The sequence below is a fragment of the Lissotriton helveticus genome, chromosome 8 (genome assembly GCF_964261635.1).
Source record: "Lissotriton helveticus chromosome 8, aLisHel1.1, whole genome shotgun sequence".
In the NCBI taxonomy this organism is placed as follows: Eukaryota; Metazoa; Chordata; class Amphibia; order Caudata; family Salamandridae; genus Lissotriton; species Lissotriton helveticus.
The window spans coordinates 79,913,404-79,938,128 of record NC_136069.1 but is presented as its reverse complement, the minus strand read 5'-3'; the positions used below and the strand labels follow the sequence as shown (position 1 = coordinate 79,938,128).

The window sequence follows — 24,725 nt, the reverse complement described above, 5'->3', positions numbered from 1 at the left end:
ATGTACAGCACCCATAAGGTAATCCCAAAGTAGCCCCATGGGCAGGGTGCAGTCTATGTGGAAGTTAGGACACCTACTGGTGTGTTTTACATGCCCTGATAGGGCAATACTGCCAATTTCGTTTTTCACTATTGCAAGGACTATCTCTCCCATAGGTTATCACTGAACCTGCCTATTACCCTTTAGAAGTGGAACTTTCAATTGGGAAGAGATAGAGATTTGGAGTTTTGGTTCCTGAACTCAGTGAGTCCCAACTCATTTTAGCTTGGAGAAGCGAGTTTACCCTTTTTCACTACGGGGTCCTAGAGGGACAGCACAAAATAAGCACTGTTTGTGCATCTGTTCACATCTCACTTTTATTTCCCCACTCTCTAAACTCATATTTGACATGTATATAATTTTTCACTGTCAAGAATGTCACCAATGATGATAAAAACATGAACAAACTGGTGAGTACCTACCAGCAGCTCTCTTGGTGATACTTACGTGAGGTACTTTCTGACCTTTCACACATTTTTCTTTTTCTTGTACACACCAATTAATGGTGCTACCAAGGTGGTGGATTGACAAACACCAAAATGTGGACACTGAGGTCTGGCTGTTATTGGCACTCTTTAGATGCCTGCCTTTGGGGCAGAGATATTACTACCCTGCCTATATGATCCTCATAAATTAGGAATCCGAGCACAATCAGGTCTTTGTTGATATAGTGATGTTATGAGTGGAGGGCGACCTGACTGATTATTTCCTTTTACGCTCCTTATTATTGATGAAGAAATAAATATGACCAATAATCATCTACAGCAATAGGCCACTTGTTAGAAGAAACAGTACACTTCTACGCCCAAACAGAAGATTTTCACATAATCTAGAAGGTCACTGTGTGTGTCAACGGCTTTTCGATGCCGTGTAAATATAGTATCATCATCAGGACTGTCAATCATATGCCTAAGACAAGACAAAATAGTATAATACATTAAACATCTAAATTACATCATTCACATCATGCGTCAATCATCAACAGGCCTGTCAATCATACAAGGGGGGCTGTAATGGTAAGCCAGTACTGCTCCAGTAAAAAGTAGAGAATTCTGGCCGTTTATTTCATTAATTTTCTGCTAAGCGATTCCAGCCCGGTTCGGTCATACCTCAAGAATAAGGGGTCACAGTATCAAGCCGAAAATAAAATGCCAGATCTAATGAAAGGCGCGTCTGCAGGGAAGTGGTGCCGCGATCGGTGTGAGGCATGCGTTTGTTCACAGAATTGGAGGAGAAATGGAGCTCATAGGTTATCATTAGAGCTGCCTATTACCCTTGACTGGTATAATTTTCAATTGGGAAGAGATAGAGATTTGGAGTTTGGGTTTCCTGAACTCACGATTTAAAAGCATATCTTTCTGTGAAGGTGGTTTTTAAAATGTGTGTGTAAAAATGCCACTTTTAGAAAGTGCACAACAGGATATCTAGCTACCCCTTTTTATGCTGTTCTCTACTTAACCGCATGCGTGCGGTCGATATTCTGCTCCTGCGCTGGGAATCTGTAAAGCCCTTTATTCATGACGAGCTGGGCTCGTCATGAGCGTGCGAGGAGGCTACCTCATGACGAGCCCAGCTCGACATGAGCGTCGAAGGGGTTAAACAGACAAAGGACCACTTATTTTGTTTTTTATGTTTTTTTTCTTCAAAATATCATATATGTCTGATATTGAGAAAACACCGTTTGTTTCAAACAAATACTTAACATAAATTAGGCGCAAACTAAACAATAGTACATAAAACACATGATGAACGACAATACATGAACATCAGATTCAAAGTAATACACCAGTCAAGCATTTTATAGGTTTCATGTATGCGGCAATCCTATTGTACATGATTTAAACAGTCCTTTTTGCTAGGATTCTGCCCATTGGGAATAGGTTCAAAACCAGCTGAGGTTAATTATATACAAGATATCCCTTAAGGCTGCTAAAATTCATAAATGAAAATCGCTCAATGGAAAACGAATCCTGACGCGTTTCGAATCCAAGCTTCAGGGCTGTGACTTGGTGTGACCTGGTAGGCACATGTTCTATTATGGTTTGATGGGGAAATCTTCGTAGACAAACTTTTAGCGGTATTTTCATGGACCGTTTTCAATGCGGAACGACATCCCTGCAGACGTATCTTTCTTATTTTGGATGTGAAGGGCAGTTCTTCTAATGCAACTGAGCTTCTTTTCTTAACTCTGAAACACTAGGGCTCTCAGCAATCACTCCCCATGTGTACGATGTGTAGAATGTTTTCTTTCATTTTTTTGGCTCGCGACGCGTTTTGAATCACAGTAGTATTCATTGGACTCTCTTCAGGGCTGTGACTTAGTGTGACCTCAAAAATAATAAACAATGTTGCTGTTTATCAGCTATTTGAACTTTCTCAGTGTGGATTGTATCGCTTTTATAAAATGCATTACACGATACCTGGTAGGCGCGTGTTCTATTATGGTTTGATGGGGAAATCTTCTTCGCAAACGGAATTTTAGCCGCATATTCATGGACCGTTCTGGTTGGTAGTATGACAATATAAGGAAATATTAAGTGGCTGGAAACCAGATGAACTTAGATAAAGGTAATCTTTTACAGGAGTGTCTTACTTCAATGCGGAACGACATCCCAGCAGTTGCATCTTTCTTATTTTGGATGTGAGGGGCAGTTCTTCTACTGCAACTGAGCTTCTTTCCACAATTGAAGGTACACTGTTTAGTTCATATCGTTTTCAACGGCTTAGCGCTTTGTGACGTGATCAATGAGGCAATATAGCGGCGTACTTTTTTTTTTTCTTAAACAGATTTTATTATGTCAAACAACGAATATTCTGCAGAGCCCTGTAACCCAAAGAACTTCTGCCACAGATCTTATACAATAAGAGCATTGACGTTTATGATATACAAATTATAAGACAACATAACATAACAACAAAAAAGAGTAATAACCCCCCCACCCCCACCCCCTGATGCACTACCAATATGCCCTCCCCACCAGTTGCTGCTCGTCCCTCACAGTAAAAAGTGAAAGCAAAAGGAGAAATGAAGAAGACCCCGGCTAAGCAGAGCTACTCCTGAACTACATTGCAACATACCATCTTCAGTGTGTGTCAATACCAAGTGAGGCAGGTTCTAACGGAAGGCCTCTATATTCACCCCACCGCCTCCATATCTTTGTGTGCTTACGCGGACATGCCCTGGCCTTAAAAATCGGAAGCTCCAGGCCCATATTGAAGTTCAAGCCATTCTCCATGCTGCTACGGGGGGCGAGGCAGTTGCCTTCCAGTGGCGTGCAATGTCGCGTTTGGCTAGCGTAAAACCCAAAAACATTAGGTGGCGTTTGTATATATTGCCTCCAATCCCTTCCATAACATGCAGGAGTACAAGCCTGGGTGAGCAGGGAAGGTCCCATCCCAGGACCTCCGACAGGCATGCCAACACTCTTTGACGAATCGCACAATCATCTCACATTGCCAAACCGTATGAAAGAAAGTACCTTCATCGCGCCCACATCGTAGGCAAAGCGGAGAGGCTATCAGGCCATCCTATATAGACGAACACAGGTATAGTACACCCGATGTAGATAATTAAATTGAATTAAGCGAAGCCGCATAGCGATAGCAGGTTCTCTAGGGGAATAAAGAGCCTCTGTCCAGTCTTCACTTTCCAATGGGCCCAGATCCTCCTCCCAGGGTCTATCCAATGTGGTGGAACTATTAGCCGCATAGTGATAGCAGGTTCTCTAGGGCAATAAAGAGCCTCTGTCCAGTCTTCACTTTCCAATGGGTCCAGATCCTACTCCCAGGGTCTTTCCAATGTGGTGGAACTATTAGTCACCAGGGACTGGTACATTTTAGACATTTGGTGATCCTGTAGATCCCCCATAAACAGTTTGGCTTTCATAGGGCTGAAGTCTGGGAGTGACTCCAGTTTTGAGAAACTAGGGAGAAGAGCATGTCTGAGCTGCTAATATTTGTAAAATTGAGTCTTGGACACCATGAAGTCCTGTTGGAGTTCCGCAAAGGACGTAAGGGCCGTACCCAGCATAACATCTCCAAGGGTGGAAATCCCTATAGCATCCCAGTCTCAGAAGCCCACCAGGCCTGCCAGTTGGGGCAGCAATCCATTTGACCACAATGGGGTCTCCTTAATAAGTCTACCCCACCATCCAATTTTACGCAAGGCTTATCTACAAACAACTCTTTTTCAATTATTGAACAATTAATTTCAGATCCTCTCAATACTGTGGAAGCATAACCCAATGAGTTTTCAAGACCATCTTTTACTTCAGTGAGAACAGCGCCTAGTCTTAAACTGCTTGCATCAACTGTGACAGTACATTACACTCTTGGATCAAACAGTTTCAAAATCCTTGACCCTACCAATTGAGATCAAATCCATTCAAAAGCCTCTTGACAAGACTTATCCCAAATAAAGGTAACATTTTCTTTAACATATACGTCAAAGGTTTTCCTTTCGACGCGTACTTAGATGTGAAACTTGAAAAAAAACTCGCAAAGACCAATAAAGGACTGGAGTCCGGTCTTGTCAACAGGTGGAGAACCATCAATGATAGCTGTGACAAGCCCAGGCCTTGGTTCAACCCCATGCTCAGACACTACGGGCTTGATTCACAAAGGGCCTACGCACTCGTGGTGGTGCACGGGTGGAATTCTCATTGTGGAGATTCCGCCCCGAGTGCAGAGACTCCCCATGACTGCAGGGGTTCCGCCATGAGCGCGAAGGCCCTTTGTCAATCAGGCCTTACATGTCTATAATATTCTACCTTATCTCTCAAACACGGACACTTTTCCACTGTCAATGCCGCACCTTTTGCCTGCATTATGCTCAAAACGTCGGTTAAAGTAGTATCACGTTCTTCTCTCGTTGCTCCATAGATCAAAACATCGTCTTGAAAATGGCCACATCTTTGACATCCTTAAACATCTGAAACATTATCTTCTGAAAGACTGCATCCGCCGACGCAAACCCAAATGGCATCCTGCAGTATTGAAACATGCTTATGGCCAATACGAAAGCTGTAAGATGTCTAGAAGACGGATCAAGAATTACCTGATAATAAGCTGCTGTCAGATCAAGTTTTAAAAACCATTTGGAAGCACCGCTCATGGTCAACAATACAGTGGGCCCGATTCACAGAACTAACTTAAGACAAAATGCTAAATTTACTACTTTTGGTATTCACAGAACGAACTTACTACTTTTGGTATTCACAGAATGCACTTACTACTTTTGGTATTCACAGAATGGATTTACGACTACTAACTTTACGTCCGCACTCGGGCTGGAGATTCTGGCCTGGTGGCGGAGATTTTGGCCCAGAGGTGGAGATTCCGGACCGGAGGTGGAGATTCTGGCCCGGAGATGGAGATTGCGGCCGGTGGCGGAGACTTAGCCACGGTCACCCCATGTTATGTCGACTGACTTGTCTTCATTTTCACTGCCCTTATAGTCTCTTTCTCGACTTGTCTTTGAGTCCCTTTACAGGCACTTTAGACATTTCTATGCTTTTCTGCATTCTTATTGTTTTGTCAAGAGACAGATTATCTATAGAGAGAAGCTTCTGTTGTATAGACCTGTCTGTGCACTAGCAGATGTATTGATCCCTGACTAGTTGGTCAGTAAATGCCTTAAAAAAACAGTCAGCAACCAACCTTCTGAGTGCTGAAATATGTGTCAACATTCTGACCACATCTTTGTTCCCTCTTAAAAAACCGGTCTCTGAATACTACCAGACTGTGTTGAATGTAAAATCTGAGTTCCTGGTTTTTAACTGTTTCCATATATTCATCCGGTTCATCACCTTTATTAATTGGAAGCGGTGATTGATGTGTATAATCAAACCTTCCTTCGAAACCCATCGAGGGAAGGAGTAGACATATTTTCCTTTCAGGGCGATAATGTGACGTTCCAATTGCATCTAAGTACATAACAAAAGCATCATAACAGTTTTTCCATGCAATTGACGGATTCCCAGATACATCTAAAAATGGTGATGGTGGTGTAACTGACTGCATTTTATGTACAGGCTAGCTGTCTATATAGGTAGTTAAAATTATATAGTGTTTTTTAAAATATCAATAGTGAAGTACCCTGTAACCTCTTACTATAATAATGTCTTGGGTGTAGTGTTATGAGTGTGTAAACTGGTAAAAGTATTTTCAAAATAAAGATTAGGGTGTAGTATTAAATCTTTAAGAAATAACTTGCCAACACCGTGTGTTTTAAAAATATGTAACCCAGCAGATATGCTTTTACAACCTATATTTCAAATAATACAAGTAAGTCACTGCATCAAACAGGTGTGTGCATCACCGCAAAGCAACTTCAAGACGTTCTCCTTAATAGAAGGAGTGCGCATCATCATAACGAGCAAAGAATCTGTATAATTAAAACATAATGTTACCACAACATCGATACGCTATATGAGCGTCATTTGTTCTATTCGTCAAGTGTGTGCATCACCATGCTGAACGCAAAGTTGAGATTAATCCAAAGTACAACGCTACTGCGCGTGTAATCTTTTCACCGCCAAGCTACTGAACACCCCCACAGTTTTTAAAATGGCAGCACGTCGGCGCCTGCAGCAGTGCATGCTGCATTATACACCAATTAGAATGGGTTAAAATGGTTGCAGAAAGTAGATTCAACATGGCGGCATGCCAACGCTTGCAGCAGTGCATGTCGTGTCACACATAAGCTTGACTGTCACTCTAGAAATGTTACGCTTAGAAAGGAATCTACATTACGAAAAGGTATATACGCCGTGAGCCACAGCCACCGTGGAGGAGAACATACAGTTTCTCCGAGACATTAAAATGCCTACACTAACACAGGAAGAAAGGCTTGAATTAGAAGCAGCATTTATGAATGAGGAATTGGGGGTGGCACTATCGACACTTCACATAGGGAAGGCAATGGGGCCTAATGGCCTGCCGCTAAACTATATAAAAAGGTAGCAGGATGGATCATGCCCCACTTACTTGATATATATAACAAGAGTTTTGAAAGGGGGACATTACCAAAGGATCAACGCCTAGCCACAATCGTAGCAATATATAAGCCAGGTAAGCCTCCACTAAGTGGCTCATCCTACCGCCCAATATCCCTGATACATGCAGAAGCCAAGATACTAGCCAAAGCATTGGCACTCCATCTGCAACCTCACCTTAAGACACTACTCCACCCAGACCAATCAGGGTTTATTCCAGGGAGCAATCCCTCCCTCAACTTAAGACGTCTGAATGGAGTATTGGTTCGGATATCAATGATCCAAGAAGATGCGGCTATCCTCTCGTTAGACGCCACGATAGCATTTGACTTCGTGGAGTGGCCGTTTCTATTCGCAGTACTCCAAAAGATGAGGTTCGGCCCGAAATACTGTGCATGGATTAAATGACTGTACACAGCGCCCCTAGCACAGGTAGTAGCAAATGGCCGTATCTCAAGAGAGTTTACACTGGGAAGGGGCACGAGACAGGGCTGCCCGCTGCCACCATTCCTCTTCGCGCTAATACTGGAACCGCTTGCCGCCTGGATAAGACAGGACGTAATGATCCGGGGGATGAGATGGGAGGCAGATTGGAAAGACAGAATTTCGCTATATGCTGATGACGTGTTAATATATTTAACGTCACCGGCACGGTCATTGGTGTGCTTACTGGATATCTGTACTGCATACGGGAGTATGTCAGGGTGAACTATAAACTGGTCAAAATCGCTCCTTTATGTTATACATGGTCCCACACCCAAGCTCCCACAGGGATGTGAGCTACAAATTGCGACTAGAGGATTTAAGTATTTGGGAATCTATGCAACACCACAGGTGACACTTTTCGTAGAAGAAAACATAATGCGGCCACTCACAAAGTTTCGTACTGATGTTAAACTTTGGAGGTCACTTCCATTGTCGCTACTGGGGAGGGCAGCACTCTTTAAGATGATGGCCCTGCCCAGGTTTCTATATGCCCTCCAAAATACCCCGTTCCCAGTCCCCCCTCCTATTTTAAAGCAATCGACGCTGAAGTCTCCACTTTATTGTGGGATGGGAAACCGGCACGTATAGCGCAACATAAACTAGTCCGCAGCTGGTACGATGGGGGAATTGCACTACCTAGCGTGAAATTGTACTACTGGGTTGCACAGCTTGTGGTGATAAATCAATGGTTATATGCCCCGCAGGAGGAACCGGCATTCAGACTGGATAGATATGTCTTGCCCACTGATCACCTGATGAAAGCCCTTATACCAATAATAGGAAGAACACACTCACAGGCCCTACTGTTCACACAATCAAAATATGGCATACAGCGCAAAGAGCATTGGGATAGGAGGGAGTTTTGACACAGGCCACCCCCCCTCTGGGAGACCCAACGTTTAGGCACCTTAGCCAACACCAAGGGGTCCAAGAAATGGGACTTCATTGGTATTACCAAAATAGGAGATCTATGGGTTAAAGGGGGGGTCCTGCCCTTCGCAAAACTGCGAGAAACGTACGGAATGGCAGAGACGGAATTCTATAGATATATACAAATCAGACATGCGTTCCATAGCGTTATTCCCCGGACACACAATTAGCAGAGGCCTCGCCCCTGGAGGACAGACTCCTCACTGACTATATGGAAAAAAAGGCCATCTCCCAGACGTATCGTAAGTTAGTGAACAACCAGCCAGACCCCACGACGACACTAAGGGAAAGGTGGCAGACAGAACTAGGAGACATGGAGGACTCAGACTGGTAGGACGCGCTGGCCTCGCCCCGGGAAGGAGCGATCCCATCCAAGCTCAAATTAATACAGCTCAAGGTGCTTCACCGCATATACTACTCACGCACTACACTACATAAGCTGGGGCACGCGCCTGACTCACTATGTCTGCGAAACTGTGGACTCACGGGAACATTCTACCACATAATATGGGAATGCCCACAAATACAATCCTACTGGGAACGAGTAATGAACGTGGTCTTGCAGGTGGGAAGGGGGGGGGGGGGGCGGAGGTTCCGCCAGATCCCAAGAGATGCCTTCTGAATGCTTGGGAGCCCACAGACTTAGACTTGGCAATGGAAAAAACTGGGCCACGCTTGGGATGACAATAGCAAAGAGAAACATAGCCAGGAACTGAGGTTCCAGAGCGCTCCCCACATACCAGCAGTGGAGAAATGACAAGGACGTCGCAATGGTGACTGAAAGGGCGGTATACACCCATAGAGGCTGCCCTAAGAAATGGTCCAGAATCTGGGGAAAGTGGAACGAATTCAGAGGGAATCTGTGCGAGCTTCCGCGAACAAACTCAAGCCCGGACAACAGCCCATGAACAAGGCACGGTCAGGGTTGGGATTATAAAATGCCATCGATAAATGGTAATGAGTGTGGGGGAGATGGTAAGGGGCGAGCGTTTATGTAAATGTACAGGAATTTATATAGCGCAAATCACCAATCGGTTTCTAAGCGCTTGCTTAGGGAACCCGTCCTGGTATTCCCCTGTGAGATAACCCCGGCAGGGTATCCGCAAGGTGAAAGCCAGGCATCCCGCCACGAGGGGCCATTGTGGAGATTAGGCAAGCTATTGCCCAGAGTCACAGAGTGTGAACCCATGAATCGAGTAGGCACCGGAGCGAGAATTGTCGAGTCCATGGACATTTTAGGACTCAAGACCCCGCCGAGCCGGGAACTGAACCCTGGTCCCGGGCTGACGTCTGCTTCCAGGTCTGCCTCCTCTAACCAGTGAGCCACACTTCTCCATATACTGAAATGTGTAAAGTTATAATGAAAATTCATGTGGAGCCTGTGATGTATGATATATGTGGTTAACCAAATGATAATGGAGATTGATAATTTTATTGTGCAAAATGAAATTTAAAAAAAGAAAAAAAAAACAAAACGAAATCTACATCCAATATGGCAGCCCTAATTCCGGTGCGTAAGATGACATCACAAAAGTCTCTGTCGCTATGCCAAAGCTATACGTTTTCCTATGGCATACTAGAAAACCTTGCGCATGTGCACTAACTGCTTCTTTTTCCTTTTCCTTTGGGGAAACCTCAGACAATGAAAACTTTGGTGCAAGCCACCGCCGGTATTGCTGAAAACTGGAGTCAACCAAGAAAAGCACCTCAACGAAGTAGGTCCAGTGCACTTTGATGATTCAAACTTTGATGAGTCAAACGTGGATTCTTCAGTCTCTAACACCTCTAGCTTGTCGCCAATCATATTATAGTATCTACTCGATTCAATGTCCGATAAAGTCGTTTTAATCCTTAAAATAGAGACTGCACTGAAGGAGCATCCTATCCTGGCAACTGCTCACAGGGGGGAACATCACTTACAACGAATTTTTTACAACGCACTACCATTACATCGCAACCATTACAACGCAAACCATTACAACGCAATGCGCTGGGGGGCGCTCTAGGATAGGGAATGTATTTAATATACTATCCAACACCTTCCCTGCTATCCACGGGGACTGGAGTTGGAATAGTAAATTAAATAATTCACTATCCAGCGCCTAAAAGCATTATGCGTTGTAATGGTATGCGATGTAAAAACCGCGTTGTAAAGGCATGCGATGTAAAAGCATGCGTTGTAGTGACACCAATCCGCTCACAGGCAACTGCGGATTTTCAGTCAAGTGAATCCACACATTCCTATACAGAACATACGGACATCGTGAATAATAACACAATACATCTTGACACCATGAGCATAGAACCCTACATTAAAGATTGAGAAAAAGAATAATGATCAAAATCCATGACTTACAGTTTGTGTGCAGTTCCTTGATGCCAGTAACTAGATCACTGTGCTATATTAGAATGCTTGCAATTTATAAACTAGAAGTAACAAAATAATCGCAGTGTCAACAGTAGTAGGCCACTTGTCTAAATAAAATACAAATCGGCGACCTGCATATTACACAAAGCACATGAACCCTCTAAGCTACTTTATGAGTCAAAACTGCGACTCAACAAAACACAAAACACTCCCACTGGTGTAGCAAAGTGGAGGTGGCTGTGGTACTAACCCCCGTTCTGTGCGTTTGCTGCAGGACAGCACTCACGGAAATATCGCCAGCACCCCACACCCCCAATCTTACTGTAAAGTGTCTAGCTATGCCACAGACCGCTCTCAGAACGATGTTAACCATTAGAGTTATCTTGCCACTAATATAAGCCCCTAAATATTGCTCATCACACAATGAACTATGCAGCAGGTGTCCTCGTACCGTGCAAGATATTTTAAAATACAGCCTTTTTGTGACCAATTAGATACTCTGGAGCAGTTTTACTTTCACATATGTCCTTGTTGTCAATTTCTTTTCAGCATACTTTTTTCTTATTTCAGTAATTTTTATTGAAAATAAAGGGCATATTTACATGGTACAGAGTGAAAACACATGGGGTAAGGGAGAAGAAAGCAGGGACAAGGAAAAGCGCACGGGGGGGGGGGGCATTGTCTCGATTGGCTTGTGTCAGTCCATTCTCATGCTTGCTTCTTCTTCTTCTCATCCAGCTTGCAAGTTTTCCAGTTTCCCCCGTGCCCCCTTACAGCCTGTCTGATTATCTTTTCGCTCCCCTGGTGGCGTGAAGAGAAAAAAGAAAAAAAAAGAAGAAGGATATAGAGAGTAGAGAGAGAGAGGCCATATTCCTAAGAGGAGCCGACACCATTCAGCATACTTTTTTCAATGTATAAGTTGAGTGTCGGACTTTGCTTTTCATACTCCGCCCCTCGTGACTCCACTCCCTTTTCTCTGACAGACTTTGACCACCAATTTATGGGTTCCCGGTGTAAAGTTGTTTTCCTATTCCAGCACAGGGTGAGATAAAATACATAAGCGTGTGGGCAGGCACACGAGCGACAAGCTCTTCCGGGTACGTCACCGGTGTCTGTGTCACTCTGCGCCTTCCAGCGTGGCTCTTCCAGCAGAGGCTTCTGTGGCGTAGCAGCGGTGAGGTGGAAGAAACTGCTGTGATAGCAGCGCGCACAACAGCGGGCAGCCAATCAGAAGTCGTGGCCCCTGGAATTATCTCTAAAGATGAAGCGAGAAGGGGCGTGGTCTGGCACCAGCAATGCATAAATAGGTAGGCTGAAGGTCGTGCTCAGAGACACAGAAGAGCAGGAAACGTGCAGAAGAGGAGCCGAGACGGGGCGTCACCAGAGACAAGGAAAGAAAAAAAATCACAGCACTCCGAGGAAACAAACTGCAGAGAAGTTCATCTCCTGTGGGCTGAGCTCCGGAGGGTCCCGGCTCAAGGGAAGGTCTGAGCTCCTGAAAGCTCTAAGGAATCCAAACTGCCAATGATTCCAGTTTAACTAAAGTCTGGAGGGTCGGAGCTCGGGTGCCCGAGCTCTTGTGGTGCAGCTCTAAAGAATCCCGGGTCCAGGAGGACTTTGCTCCTAAAGGGCCACATTTCCAAACAATTTGAGATCCACTACCTCTAACTTTGACTTCTAGCTTCCGCAGGACACTGCTCTAGAGGGTGCCAGCTTTAGAAAGTCATTGCTCCAGAGGATTCAGTCTCACTGGGGTTACAGTTCCACAGGTCTGAATTCCAGCAGATCCCAGCTGCAGAGGATCTTAGCCGCAGGAGGTTTGTGCTCCAGAGGGTTCAAGCTCCAGAACTCAACATTGTGGACATCATGGGCCTTTTCCTGAGCACACTCTACGACACTCTGATGGGCTTTCGTGGACTGAAAGCTCGGATCTTGATGCTGGGGCTCGACGCTGCTGGGAAAACAACAATCATCTATAAACTGAAGCTGAATGAGACCGTCACCACCATACCAACCATAGGCTTCAACGTGGAAACGGTGGAGCCCACCAGAAACGTGTCCTTCACTGTCTGGGATGTCGGCGGCCAAGACAAGATCAGAGCTTTGTGGAAACACTACTTCATCAACACGGACGGCCTTCTGTTTGTGGTGGACAGCGCTGACCCAGAGAGGTTTGAGGAGGCCCGAGCTGAGCTGGTGGCCATTCTTGAGAATGTGGAAATGCAGGACGTGCCTTTTGTGGTCCTTGCTAACAAGCAGGACTTGCCCGGAGCCAGCAGCCCCTCCGGGCTGGTGGAAAAGCTTGGTCTTCGGAAGGTGCGGGGTCATGAGTGGCATGTCCAAGGATGCTGCGCCACCACAGGGGACGGACTGGTGGAGGGTCTGGAGAAGCTGACTGACATGGTCAAGCAGTTCAGGAAGAGCAGGGGGATATGACAAAGACTGATTTTTGCCCATTTAATTTTTTGTGGATTGGAGAGACTCCAAGCATGAGTTAGAGAGACAATAAGGTGCCCCGCTTGGACTGAGCACATCTCTACTCAGTGACCTATGGGAGGGATCCCAGGTGTGCTGCAAAGCTGCTTCCATCCTGGGGCCTGCTTTAAGAATATTCAAAGCTGTGAACTACTGTGACAAAAGACTCATAAACAATACAGGTGGAGAGAGAAGTTAAGATAGTTTGCATTCGTCATCTGTCATGTCATTGTTATACTTTGCACATTCCTCTCCTTCCATGGCAACAGTTTATTTATTTTCATAATTAAAAACAGAGGCTCAGCAGTACCCTGGTTGAGGTAACTTCCTATTGACCACAGCCTCTCCATTTATACATACAGTGTAATATGTGTTTTTCAAAAACAATTAACTGCTGCAAAACTTGCTGTTTCACTGTAAATCAAGTGCAATATCTAATCGTGTTCAACTTGAATAATAACTTTTTAAGATCACATTTAGCAATCATTATTGTATTTAAATAAAAAATATATTTTTTTAACTCAGTTACGGTGTTGAGATTTATAAAATAAGAATGTACTGTAGTCAGATTATTTTTCTTCAGGAAATGAAGCAAATGCAGCATTGAGTGTGAGTTGCAGTGATAACAAGCGAAACGTTACAACTGCTCTGTTGTTCATTTATGTTTTTATGATATGATTTTACAGTACTTGTGTAACTCTTAGGGGTCTATTAGTATGGCGGGTGGATCCGCCCGCCATTTTCCACCGCCCGCATCCCATTACCCTCCACCATATTACGTTGCGGGGGAGACCCCGGCGGACGGAAAGACCGTCCATCAGTTTTCCGCCCGTCGACGAGTCGACCGGGCGGAAAAGGGGCTGAATATGGTGGCGGGCCCCCAGGATGTTAGGGGGTGCACATGGGGGAGGGTACCATTTGCATACACAACGTGGCAGGCAGCGCACGGTGCCTGCGGTGCCTGCCATGTTGTGCATGCAAATGCACAACATGCCTTTTTTACATTGCAGCGGTTGCTGCTGAAAGCACCGCCCGCCGCAATGTAAAAAATGCAGAATGCGCCCGCCAGTGTGGCGGGTGCATCCTAATCAGCATCAAGGGACCGCCACACATATGGCGGGCGGTCCCTTTTGCTGTTACGGTGGCAGGCGGACTTTGTCCGCCTGCCATCATATCAGACCCCTTAGTCTGAAGGTACAGAAGTCGAGCCCAAAACTGAACAAACCGTGCCCTGCACAGCTATCGAAATCACACCCTCAGTCGGGCTAGTTCTAGAGAACTGATTCTTAATCTTTTGACTTCTGTGGATTCCCACTTAATGATAACTGAAATCCTAGGACCAGGCCTAAGCAATTTCTAAGATTTTAATTTAATCCACAAACAAAAGCAAAAAAAAAAAAAATCAACCATTTTATTGCAGTGGAAAGGTTGGAGATTTTCTAAATTCAACTTTGGCTACTCATAACGTAACATGTATTTGTAAAGAGCACGTTCACCCAGAGGTCTCTTGGCGCTGAATAACAGATTTTCATTGTTACCCAATTCAATGGTTCTCATTTTATGGACCCCAGATGGATGAAAGATTGAGTGGACCCACCGGGATTTGAACCTGTGACCATGAGGTCCATCACAGGCCCCTGCAGTGGATGCATTAGTCCACTGAGTCACCAGACTCATCATCCGCACTATAATCTGTTTGATTTACCTGCACTGCTTTCACAACTCATTTGACGATACCAACTTCAGTTTTACATTTTGCTTCTTTATTGACATACACCTTATCAAGCTGTTAATAGTATTTACTCTTTTTTTAAGTCATTGACCCACAATCCAGCATTGGGATAACATATATTTCCATACTTTTTTTTTAACTTTATTTACCATTTTATTACAGTACATCGCAATCAACATGAGTGCTCGCTGTTATTATCTACATCAACATTACATTTGAAAATTAGTCACAAAGGAGATGGCGCGGTATGCCGGAGGCCAGTACTGAAACAGACATAAACATTCGTTCCCAATGCGAGCGTTCAAGCCGAACAGTCCCAGCAGCCAGTCCATCTATCCATATCGCATCAATCATTGACAGCTCCCTCCTCCGCCCGCCCATTTGTGTAAAGTCTAAGGGGTCCATTAGGATAGCGGGCAGACTTTGCCCGCCCGCCATCCCCGTGCAAAACGGGACCGCCCAACATGGGAGTGGCGGTCCCGCCTTGGCCATTAGGATGCGCCCGCCGCACTGGCGGGCGCATGCTGTATTTTTACCATTGCGGCGGGCGGTGCTGAAAGCGTCGCCCGCCGCAATGGTAAAAATGCACGTTGTGCATTTCACAGCACAACATGACAGGCACCGCGCGGTGCCTGCCATGTTGCACTTTGAAATGCGCGTGCACCCCTCCACCCCGCGGAGTCCCAGGGGGCCCGCAACGGGCCCCCACAGGGAGTCTCCGCATGCCTTTCCGTGGGGGCATTGCCACCACGGAAAGGCATTCCCCAAAGCCCATCATAATATGGCTGGCGGTGTCTGATAGACACCGCCACCATATTAAACATTTTCCGCCCCGGCCGCAAGGCGACCGGGCGGAAAAGCAGGGAGCGGTTTTTCCGTCCGCCGCGGTCCCCCCACCATACTAATATGGCGCGGGGGAAATGGGTGGCGGGCGGCAAAGGATGTCGGGCGGATCGCCACCGCCCGCATGGCGGTGGTGATCCGCCCAACATCCTAATGGGCCCCTTAGCCTTAGTACTTAATCCACACTTAATCATTATTTCGAATGGTATCGCCAGTTTTACAGTAAGCCACAACAATATGTTCACCCTACCCCGGAAGGAACTATCCCCAGTTCGAGCTGTGTATCCGACACTCGGATCGTCGTAGCAACGTAACTCCTGAACGGCCCCCAGATGTCTTTAGGGCGGGAGGACCGGGGTAATGTGCTTGAATAGAGTTCGCTGTTAGTGCTGCAGACACATATTTCCATACTTGACATATTTCAATTACTAAAATGAAGTAGGAATTTCTCAGGTTTAGGCATATTAATACCATCCCAGGAAATTACATCATTTGATGTAATCTAGATCAGCTCACGGGCGTAACAGGTGTGGCTTTGACACACAGGACATCACCATAAGGGGGTTGATGGATAAAATGAGTACCTACCTTAAATAACACTATAGAAGCATGTCACCGGGGAGGACAGCAGCTCTATTTCTGTGTAGTAATTTTCCACTCCTTTCTCACAAACCGTATCTGGCCTCCAGCTTTATCTTTTAAAAAAAATTGTTTATTGCAGAGTCACAGTGATCAAATAACAAATACTCAGGCACCCTCAATTGTCACGGATAGCGCCTCTCATTCCCACCGGTGGATACACGGCCATTGAGCCCACACCCCGGAGGTCGGGCGGCAATTTTCAATCAAGCGCTTTTGTGTAGACCAGTGTATTTTTCAGAGCATTTCAAGGGCCAATCTCAACTTCTTCAGTTTTTTCTTTTGCTGAAAAACTCCCCTCCCCCCCCCTTTGAACAATGAAAAACATAGGTAAATGCATCCTTCAAACTAAATGCAAAAAGAAATCCAGCAGCAGCCACAGCCTCCCACCCACCCCCCCTCTCCGTCCACGTCAGTTATGTCGCTTTCTATATCCTCATCACACTTCTTAGGTATCGTACAACAGTCCCCGGGTGCATTATTTATTCGGCAACTTCTCTTTGCCACCGTTCCCTCAGACCCGGCACTCAACCCCACCCCTCCCCGTTTATCTTTGACATTTCTCAGTGCTATTTCTACCCTGTATCTCTTGTCTTCTACTATGTCATATCCAAACATATTACTCTCAATTTCACCCCTTCCTTTCTTAAGCACTGCGCTTACAAGCTGTCGTAGTATCATAATTTGCTTGTGCTTTTAAAAGTAAGGAGGAGGGAGAAAAATGGAGGATGAAGAAAAATGAAGGAAGGAGAAAAAGAAAGCAAAAAAGAGGCACAAGGATAGAGAAAAAAAGATAGAGAGCAGGAGAGGGAGATTTGCAGAGAAAATTTAAATGGTGAGGGAGTGAGATGAAGAAAAGCAAAGAGGAAGAGTGAGAATGAATGAAGGATGACCTAGCTCAAAGGTATAACACATCTCCTTTTCTCACAATGCAACATTTAAAACATAAAGCTATATAAATCACAAGCGAGGCAATAGTATCTATATACATTTCAATCTGTTTAATATCCTGGAGCTCTTTGCCTCCTCTGTTGTTTAGAACAATCCACACCATCTTGTTTTCTCAGTGGATTTCGTCTCTGATCTTTCTTGCTCCCTCTTTTACCAACTGCAGCATCACATCTGCTGTAGCTACCAGTAATTAACACCTCTCTCACATCTGACTGTCTCTACAATTTGTCATCATTTAGAAACAAAGCTACGACACCCTTCCTCTTCACTTTCTCAGATGCTTCTTCCTTTCCATACAATGCCTCTCTCTTCCAATTATACTTCTCTTCAGTCATCAGGACTGCAAGCAAATCATGCATTTCCTTGGCCTGTAAAGAGTCACGTTACTTGGGCTTTTCCCAAACAACCAGACCTTTGGTTCACCCTATCACTTGCCCTTCAACATCCACTTCCGCACCCTGGAAGTCCACCCCACCTTCTGTCAATTCCTTGGTCTACACAGGAATCATTCTGGTACTGGACGTTCTACCCCTCCTCATGGTAAAGGAAACGTCAATAGTAACACAATTTTCCATTATGCAGTTTATTAGTTTGGACAGCTTCCTTATTCATTTTCTCCCAGTGTATGGATGAAGGAAAAAGACATTCAGCTTGGAAATTACGCCATACTTTTAAAGTCCTGGAGAAGTCGATCAACAAACACCTAGCCAACCACCTCAACAATTACAATCTCCTAGACTCCATGCAGTCTGGGTTCAGACCAAACCATAGCAAGGAAATCGTAACAGATGACACCCACAGGATCATGAACAGAGAAGAAACTGCAGCCATCATACTACTAGGCCTCACTGGGGCCTTCATCACCGTATTTCACCCCATACTCTTAACATAGCTACATAAAACTGACCTCCAAGGACCCACAATCTACTGGATGTGCTTCTTCCAGACTGGTTGTACCCAATCAGTCAGCCCGGCACCCTACTGTTCGGAAGCCTGCAACCTGATCTGCGGCTCATCACTTAGCCAGACCCTCTTCAACACCTACATGATCCTGTATGCCAGCATCATTCATTCCCATGGTATCCGCATCCTATCCTGTGCTGATAACACACAGCTCCCCTGTGGACAAAACGCCTACCACCTGGGCCAAGTTTGCCAACTGCATGACCTAGGACGCCAACTGGATAAAACAACTGCCTCAAACTGAATACCGACAAGACGGAAGTTGTGATTTTGCGCAGGAAATTATCACCATGGTACTCCAACTAGTGGCCAACGGAACCTACCCACCACCTCACCAATAACCTCAATATTGTCATTAACAATGAGTTGACTGCCAAAGTCAACACCATAACTGCCTCCTGCTTCCACACCGTAAAGATGCTGAAGAAAATCTTCAAATGGTTACCCACCAGCACACATGGAATCTTACCCAAGCCCTCATAACAAGAAAACTAGACTACGGGAACATCCTTTACCCTGGAGTCAGCAAGCAAATGGCCAGACAATTCCAAACCTTACAGAAATCAGGAGCCAGGATTACACTCAACCTAACACATCATACACACATCCAGTTCTTAATTTGTAAAAGAATGAGTGACGGTGCCCAAAATTCTGCTTAGGGCCAGTGCTATAACATGTCAGCCTGCTAAATAACAAAGCTGCGTAGCCTTTAATTCAATTCATGCCCCTTTAATCCACTACCACACATTCCCCTTTATCTCACTCTTGCAGGATCCCTTTGTAACAGTTTTCTGGACTTTTTTTTCTTCCTTTTTTTCTCTTTGTTTGTTTGCCCTCTCTTCCTCTCAGTAAATGTCTGATAAGGAAAAATAAGTGCTAGTCCCCTGCTCAAATTAAGCACTGCACACATCACCCAAAACCTCAGGGAACTCCACTGGTTTCCCATACATACACAAGTTATTTTCCATCCACTCATGAACACCTTCAAACCCTTACACAACATGGACCCAACCTACCTCAACACCTGCATCATATTTTAGAAACCTACAATACACCTCTGCAAAGTCGGACTTGTACTGGCACACATTCCCTGCATACACAGACCCCAATCTGGCAGCCGGGCCTTATCTTCCATCGCTCCTAAATCCTGGAATTTCCAGCCACTGCACGTCAGAGCCGTCCCTTCTATTTTAGAATTACAAAAAGCTGAAGACGTCACTCTTCAAAATCATCCCACCAGCCTCGCCCTAGGCCAGACTAGGTTGACCCTGTTTAAAGAGCCAGTATAGCTTCCTGGCTGATTTTGTCAAAACATTTATGTTGAAGCTTAAAAGACAAGGGCTTTTTGCTGGTTGACCCCTACATTGACCCTGTTCATCGTGGGAACAGTCCAGCGCGAACTGCCAAACCAGGTCCTCCCTTGACCAGAAACAATGCATCCTAGGACCGGTTTCGGAGTATTACTGCTCATCAGCCAGGCTAGCTTGAATCCAGTGGTACAGTGAGCAAGGGACCCACGTCTGGGTATACCTAGTCCACTTATTGCAAAAATTGCTACGCAAAGAAATGATGGACGGAATGCTGAATAAATCATTCACCCCAGTCAAGAGATCTGGGTTAAATCCATCATTCTTTTGCTCACCATGCTACCCCAGTTTATACCCAACCATATGTAAATCAGTCTTGACCCTGTTCCTCTTAGGAACAGTCCAGTCTGAACTGCAAAGCCAGGTCCTCCCTGAACCAGAAACAACCATCCTGGGTCCGGTTTCAGAGTATTATCCCTCATCGGCCAGGCTAGCTTGCATCCAGTGGCACAGAGAGCAAAGGACCGAAGCCTGGGCATACCCAGCCCACTTAGGGCGAAAAGTGCCCCTTATATAACGATGGTTTAAACCCAGATTTGTGACTGGCGGTGAATGTTTGACAATGTTCTACATTCCATCAATCATCGTTTTGTGTTGCATTTTCACCCTAAGTGGGAAAGGTATTCCCAGACGGAAGTCCCGTGCTTGGTATGCCATGGGTTTCAAGCTAGCCTGGCTGATGAGGGATGATGCCCCAAAACTGGTCCCAGAATGAATGTTTTACAGTCCAGGGAGAGTCTGGCCTGGCAGTTCGGGCTGGACCTTTCCCATGGGGAACAGGGTCAAGGCTGATTTGCATATGGCTTGGTCCGAACTGGAATGTCGTGGGAGGCAAAATAACGATGGATTAAACTCAGATCTGTGACTGGGGGTGAATGTTTCACAATGTTCAATATTCCATCCATCACCTTTTTGTGTTGCATTATATTAAAAGAAGGACATATATTTTGATGACTGTGAGGAGGGGAACCCAACACTGACCTCCCGCTTGCTCCCCTTGCCGTATTTGCCTTCGACTGTTGGGATAAATGTCCCAAAAAGATCAGAGAAGCAAGGGTTTGCCACAAGAGGGACCCCTCTTGTGTGCAGGAAGAAAACCGACCTCTTGGTGGCAGACGCCAATAGGAACAATGGATCACGAGAAGGGAGGCGGAATAACCCAAATGTAAGGAGGTCCCAGGAAACCCAGAATATGCCGAGTTCCTCATGGGTAGAAGGAGCCCAGTTGCAATGGGGGAGGAGGACGCCACTCCGGACGAGGAGAACTGAACTACAACGCAGAGGGAAGACAGTCAGTCAGAAGTGAAGGAGAGCTCAGCGGACACTGCGCAGAGGAACGAGGAGACCAACAAAGCCCTCGAGACCAGGTGCGAGGTCTGGTGGACACAGCCGGAGGACGCTCTCATGCCGCTGCAACGCAGGAGAGTTGCGGCCCCTGCGGTACGTGATCAGAGGAAGAGAGGGGAGTAAGGGGCTGGGGAGAAGAGGGAAGCACGGAGGGCCACATAGGTTACATGTCTGTTGTAAAACCTCTAAACATTTCCCTTTTGCACTTGAACCGCCCGCATGAGCACCCCCCTGTCTCCCTGAGGAGTGACCATTTATTTGTAGTGTAACAACCGAAAAGTTTGGGACGATACCAAAGGGGGATTCCCCTGGGATATTTGGATATTTTGCATGTGGCCGCCCATATCTAAAGAGACAGCCTAAATTTGTGGCATAGACCAGATCCCTGAAGATAAGGGACTGGTTGACGGCAGTCCTGGGATGGATTTACTTGTAATCTTTGGTTCAGTTGTTTTATTTTTTCTTTCTATTTTTGAAATCTTGCACACCCTGTGTCACGTCATATCCCAACACTCCTTGGCATGGTGAAGGACTCTATCCTGGAAACCCTGAGCCACTTAGCAATAATACTTACCGCTTCCTTCTTCTTTTCATTTTGAGACTCCTCTTGACGTCCTCTCAGTGAAAGCGCTGTCACTTCCAAAAGAAGACCCAGAAAAACCTTCAAGGAAGAACAGAAGAACCTGGACTTTCTTATTTCGTTTCTTGTCTACACCCTCCTCAATAAAAATACTCCAAAATTGATCCGCCTATTAAGCCTTTGCATTTACTTTACACGCCCTGACAGTAAAAACACTGTATTGTAATTTTATTGCAGTAAGACTAGTACCCCTATTATCAACTATGGAGTTACACGCACAACCCAGCAGTTCTTATTTCTAGATGGGACAACTAAATCTGATGCAACAACGTATCAAAAGAATTGTAGCATTAAACACGATTTTTTGCCTATTCATTTTCCCTTGGTGTCTAGTGAGCTTTCTGAGGGCAGGAAGGTAGAAAGTGAACCCACTAATCCTCCCCCTAAGGTGTTAGAAAGGTTGTTTGATGCCCAAGGGCTGCAGTCCTGTGCCAGGAACAGCAAGTCCCACACTCCATTCTTTTTCTCCTTTTTTTACTGTGATGGCCTGGTGGGCTGTCTGACACCCGAGATGGGCAGGTAAGGGGTAAACTCTCCAATATGTCCCAACAAGAGCGTAAAAGCCAACCAGACTACCAGAGAAAAATGTGAGAAAAGGAGTGGGATGACTTGCTTGATCACCTTATCATCCGGCTCTAACGCTGGGCACCAGACAGTATTCTTCACCCACGGTGAGACAGTCTAGGTGTTGTATATCCCATCTCTTCCAGCCCATATGTTATAACTATCTGAGTTTCCTCTTATTTGCCATGAGGAATGGCTGTACTATTCAGGACCTGGGCCAGACAGAAACCAGAAAACCCTATTAACCGTGGGCATTCCTGAAACCTACAAACCCAGGTAACTTTCGGGAGGTGTTGCATGCCTGGACCCCAGCACATTTTCTTACCCAGAATACCCTGTGAATGTTAAAATATAGGCCCAAAAGACTATTTTTTTCGATACTAAATGACTGAAAACTCAGGTACTTTCATCTAGTGGCCAAAGTCGTATTACCCTGCGTTCTTATGTAAGAGTTGAAACCAACTCTTACATGCATGAGTAGATTAACACGTGATAGGACCAAAACTGTAACCACATGAAGACCTTATTGACACCACATTGACTTCACAAGGTCTACGTTTTGTCAGACTCTTTTGCAGGCCATAGGTCTTCCCACACCAGTGAGGTACTGTTTTTATCAAAAGTGTAGGAGTGCTGCGTGGTAGGCCTTTGGTTGATTTCAGCGGATTCTGAATCTTTCCCTCACAAGCCACAATAGAAAATGTACGCTTGGCGACCGCCGTGAAGGTGGTCTCATTGTAATAATGCCAGTGGGACTGCCAACTCTTTGTCGACGGTCCTATTTCTGAAACGATGCTGGTCAGACGCTTGTCCGACCGGCATCGTAATGATGCCCTAAGTTTGAAAGTATGACTCTTCACCTGGACTTCGTTCAGCAGCTCCTGACAATGACGCCTCCTCCTCAGCCACCGCCAACTGCTTTGCCCTACTGAACGTTACCTTCTAAGACATCTTTCTTAATTTTTTTCTTCAGAGTCTGAAGGTAGGTGGGGACCGGGCCCAATCCATTTTCTTTATCCTAACCAGGCTTAATCATGGTCAGACATAACTCTTGTCTTAAACTCAGTCTTAAGCACCTACCTTGTCCTCGGTTGGCGCTTTGATCTTTTATGTGCTATTTTACACATGAAACTTTGAAATGTCATAATTCCGGTTCTACAGATTGGATTTTTGGTGTTAAGTGTCAAATAATTTATTGAAATGTACTCTTTTGTAAATTGGTGTGGGATTTTTATTGTGCCAAGATACCATAAACACAATTTATTATAGTGACTTTTTGTGGTTCACTGTGAGAAGGATATTGGTTGTTACTTGAGAAGGACTAAGCAAACACAAGGAGATTATGGACGGAGTGCTAAAACTTTTCAGACACTCGCCCCCTCTCTGTATCAGCTAGCTTCACTGTGAGTGATAGCAATCTGCTCTTTCACAAGGATCATATCGGCACACAAAGTAGTTTTGTTCAGTGCCAGTAAGTACTGTGGCAGTGTGTGCTTTTGAGACCAAAGAACAATTTTTGCTTTTGACAATGTTTGTTATAATTGTGACAGCCCAGGGGGGGCGTGGCTAGCAGCCGATGAGGACGGTCGCAGCCTAGCGAGGCTCCCGACCCTTTGCCCATCATCCGTCACTAATCCTGCCTTAGACCCGGGATCCCCGTGGAAATCGGGTAGATCCCGGAGCCAACTTCTAGGTCCGTCCCGGTTGGGGACACGCGCCGCAGAAATAAACGCAAAGGGCACTGGAGGACGCGGAGCATCCGCGAAGACCGGGAACAAGATGGCGGTGTCCTGCCTGGCGGCCGCCGACGTCTAGCGACGAACCTGCCCCTAAAGACCTGCTGCCACTGAGAGGGGAGCCATGCAGCGCTGAACCGCAGGAGAGCGGCTGAGGATACCCGGAGCGCCGGCGGACCCTGAGGTCAGTGCGGGATCCGAGCGGGAGCGGCGCGCTGGCGGAGCTCCGCCCACAGCCGCGAGAAGCTAACTCTGGACCCCGGCTTTGCGGCCTGCGATCCCTTGTGAGTGCTACCGGGCCCTGAATCCCAGCGAAGCGCTTGTGGGGCCTCGCACTGGGAGATCCCCACGGAGGTACCGGGAGTGGAGATTGCCCTGGGGAGGCCCAGCCCCGCCCGGTCGTTTTACTCGGTGGCCTGGTGTCGAGACCTGCGTTCCGGTTGGGTGACCGGCTGGCCCTGGCCGGACACGTGTTGGGGCGTCATCACTGCAGGGGGCCCAGAGGCGCATTGAGTCTGGCCACAGTACCGTCCCTCTGGACCCGTGGGACACAGGGGTGAAGAACCAGGATCAAGAGGTGAAGTGCGCCCGCTGTGGAATTGCGCGCCCTACACTCCCCACTGCTGCACGTTGAGGTGGGCTTGAGAGAG

At 46.0% G+C, this 24,725-nt stretch overlaps 2 protein-coding genes across 3 annotated transcripts in view; one reads left to right on the top strand and one right to left on the bottom strand.

Moving 5' to 3' along the window:
• The window catches only part of LOC144772394 (uncharacterized), a 552,770-nt gene that overhangs the window by 271,909 nt on the left and 256,136 nt on the right, over window positions 1-24,725 (bottom strand). The gene's annotated exons all lie outside the window — the stretch shown is intronic.
• LOC144772389 (uncharacterized) lies at window positions 12,060-13,817 on the top strand. The gene has a single exon (XM_078656663.1). It carries the CDS (start codon window positions 12,685-12,687, stop codon window positions 13,252-13,254), a length of 570 nt encoding a protein of 189 aa, XP_078512789.1. The 5' UTR covers window positions 12,060-12,684; the 3' UTR covers window positions 13,255-13,817.